General features: G+C 60.0%; 1 protein-coding gene across 2 annotated transcripts in view; it reads right to left on the bottom strand.

Moving 5' to 3' along the window:
- Positions 1-3,334, bottom strand: part of LOC113207619 (uncharacterized) — a 202,979-nt gene that overhangs the window by 43,201 nt on the left and 156,444 nt on the right. For both annotated transcript variants that reach the window (XM_026424250.2, XM_026424251.2), the window contains exon 5: positions 2,806-2,915. In XM_026424250.2, coding sequence (XP_026280035.2) covers positions 2,806-2,915 — 110 coding nt within the window. The remainder of the gene's footprint in view (positions 1-2,805; positions 2,916-3,334) is intronic.

The raw sequence follows: 3,334 nt of genomic DNA, 5'->3' as shown, positions 1-3,334 counted from the left end.
AGCGGGAGTTGGGGATGGAGGGAGGGAGAGAGGAGGGGAGGGAGGGAGGGAGAGGGTGGGGGTGCTGAGAGGACGATGGTAGGTAGGACTCTGCGCTCGCTTTTTGCAGCGGTCATTTTACAGAGAGCAGGAATGACGCGAAGGGCATGTCTCTATATCGCCCTGCACCGGAGCGTGCGAAAGGAAACGAGGAAGAAGAAAAGTTGAGCAATACTATTGAGCCGGGCGGGTGGCGGCGGCGGGCCTCTAGAGGTGAGGGAGGGTGGAGGGGGCTGCCTAATGATTACGAACGGCGCGGTGGGCTAGTTACCTGGAGCGACCGCATTGTGCGTCGTCGTGGAATGTCTCGCCCAAATGACACCATTCCGTCCCTAAATCTTCCCGCTCCCCTCCCTCCCTTTTATTCATCATTTGTCTTGTTTAATGGGTCAGAGGCAGCAAGCAGTCCGGCGGCGGCGGCGGCGGCGGTCGCGGGCGACCCGTCGCGCGTCCGAGAGGGAGAGAGAAAGAGAGAGAGAGAGAAATGGTGAGGCTGGGAATGTCCGGCCGATAAGACGCAGTGGGGATACTTCTGTCACAGAAGCGCGACTCTTCTGGTTCCGCAGAATACGGCTTACGCATTCGCAGCGTCGTCGCACATTTCATACAAAAAAGATTGGGGGGTGGGGGGAGTGAAACCAACCAACCTTCCAAACGCTGCGCGCTGCCCGCCTTGGGCACCTCTTAGCGCCGCAAAAGGGCATAGCTATAGAGAAATAGCGGACAAGACAATCAAAACGAAAAAAAAGGAAGAAAGAAAGAAAAAGGTGAGAGGACGGAAAAAGGAGAAGAAGGACAATAAAGAAGCAACGTTTGGTCGGGTCTGACCTGCGCACCTTGTCGTTACCTTGTCGTCGCGACGCGCACCGAGGAGGTGAGGCGTTCCACGGCGCAGCAAAGGCCCCTCTCTGCCCTGCCCCGCGAAAATAAAGTACGAAAAAAAGCACGCTTGGAACATACTAAAAAGTTTAATGACAGTTTGCTGGAAACTGCGCAAAAGGGCGGGCGGCGTCGTCGGCGGCGGCGTCGTCGGCGCACTGCAGCAGAGGAGAGGTGCAGCGGAGCAGCGCCACAGGGCACAAGTGGGGGTCCACCCCGCCCCGCCCCGCCGTCTCCAACCAACCCGTTCCCACACCAGCCGTGACGCCGCGGACGCCGCCCGGCCCAGGGGCTTCGCGGGGACCCCCCCACACCAGTGACAATGTGTCGAGTCGCGCTAGAGAGCGAGGAATCTAGAAAAAATAAGAGGGACTTGACCATAAAAAATAAATACTATGAAAAGCTCAAGGGAGAAAAAAAACTTTTGTGCGGTGTGAAAATACGGGCGGGTAAGCATGAGCGCACTCTCACCACGCGCAGGTGCATGCACAGGAGGCGAAGTGTCAACTAAAGTTGCGGCGGGGCGTAAGGTCCGGGGGGTCACCGCCGCCGCCAGAAGGAGGAGGAGCAGGATCGTCGGCTTGCAGTATATTCTGTAACAAGTGTGGCCGACCACAGTTTAAGCTCCGGGAGTGGAATGCACCACAGTCTGCGGGCTGCCTACGGTCAGGACGGGGCCCTGTCCCGACTGCCCCCGTCTCCCTCGCCCCACCCAGCACTACTACACCGCCACCGTACCGAACGCGGCAGCAGCAGCCCCAGTGATGCCCTCACCTCATCGCACAGGTGGCCCAGGGGCCCGCGGCGGCGAACAGCGGGGCCCCCGAGAGAAACGTGCCTGCAGCCGGGGGACGGGGCTCAGAGCGGGGGCGGTATGGGGAAGGGAAGCAAGCGCACAGCGCCACAAAAACACTTGGAAAATGCCGACTATACAGCCAAACTTGCATGGGAAAAGTCGGCATCAGTGTACCATTGACGGGGACCTACCACCACCAACTGTGAGGGGCGAGGAAACTCCAGCAAGAGGACTCCTCGCCTACCATACCAGGTGGCTGACTCACGGCGCCGCGAACTTTCGTGGATGCTGTACCGCATGCACGCGAGCGAGCGGGTTGCCTAACCGCACGGGTTCCCAAGGAGCCGCGAGCCGGGCAGGGCGGTTTGGCAAATCCACCCGCCCACGCCTGCATGCATGCACAACCAGTGGGCGTGGTTCACCAGCGATCAGCCACCTGGCACTTGTAGGTACAGCGTGCTGCGGCAGCTGCCTCACGACCTCCGACTCCTCGGCCAGGCCAGGACCCCAGGACTCCGGGCGCCCGGGCGCGCATACCAGACCGGAGCCGGGAGGAGCCCTCACGGAGCCCTGGCGGCGGAGCCCGGGGTGTGACTGCGGCGCGGGGCCGCGGATCAGCGCCGCACTCCTCGCTTCCCGGAAGGAATTCGGGAGGGGCGGCTCCACTTTGAGGGGCGGCGGATGCGCAACTGGCGCGGGAGCGGCGCAGAGATACGTGGCTACATGACGCCCGGCGGGTGACTACGGGGAGGCATTCCTGGCCCACACCAAATAGTGAATCAGCGCGGAGACATCCTCTCTCGTGTGTCCGTTCAGGGGCGGCCACGAGTCGTCGTCGCGCTGTTCGGGGAAGCGAGGAGGTGGGGGCGAATGTACTACTACTCCTTGCACGGCCTTTTAATTGAGTTCACAGATGGGAAGGTCAGGTAATGGCAACATTTCTACGGAGCGCAAGTCTCTCAGTGCAAGTTACGGCGTCGTCCTTATGAAAAGGAAATAACGCAGAGACCGAACCAAAGAGGCCATATCCACCAAGAAGAGACATATAACACGTTTCAGTTCGCGACATTTCATCCATGACTCTTTCTCACCTGCGCAGCGGAGGGTCGGGGTCGACGAGGTGGAAGTCGTTCTCACTGCAGACCTCTCTATCTCGGTGATGGACGGCGCATTTGAAGGACCGCGAACGTTTGCCGCTCATCTGAAACGGAAGAAAAGGGTTATACATTAGAGGGGGGCGGCGCTCGATTAAAGCCTGTCGAAAACAAACAGTTTGTACAGGAGCAGAAATCAATTCCATAAAGAAGTCAACTTGATAGCCTTTGGTGCCCATCGCGTCGCACAGCAGGATGTGCAGCGTGGGGTGTCTCAGCGGGTGCAGCAGGGGGTGGAAGAGGGGGTGCAGAAGGGTACGCCAGGCACGCGAAGCGGTAAATATGTAGAGAGGGTGCGGGCGCGCACGCACAGCTGAGCTCAGGGATCCCAATAAAAACGAAATCACGGCAAAGCGAGAAATGGCGCTCATTCTCATTTGGTGACACGGGCAATATGGCATGGAGGTACGACAGAGTGCGTGCTCGGCGCCGCCGCGGTGCCAGTCGCCTGGCCGCGCGGGGGGGG

This window comes from Frankliniella occidentalis, unplaced genomic scaffold (genome assembly GCF_000697945.3).
Source record: "Frankliniella occidentalis isolate FOCC.00 unplaced genomic scaffold, Focc_3.1 Scaffold180, whole genome shotgun sequence".
Classification (NCBI taxonomy): Eukaryota; Metazoa; Arthropoda; class Insecta; order Thysanoptera; family Thripidae; genus Frankliniella; species Frankliniella occidentalis.
The sequence above is the reverse complement of the archived record's forward strand: the minus strand, read 5'-3'. Positions and strand labels throughout refer to the sequence as shown.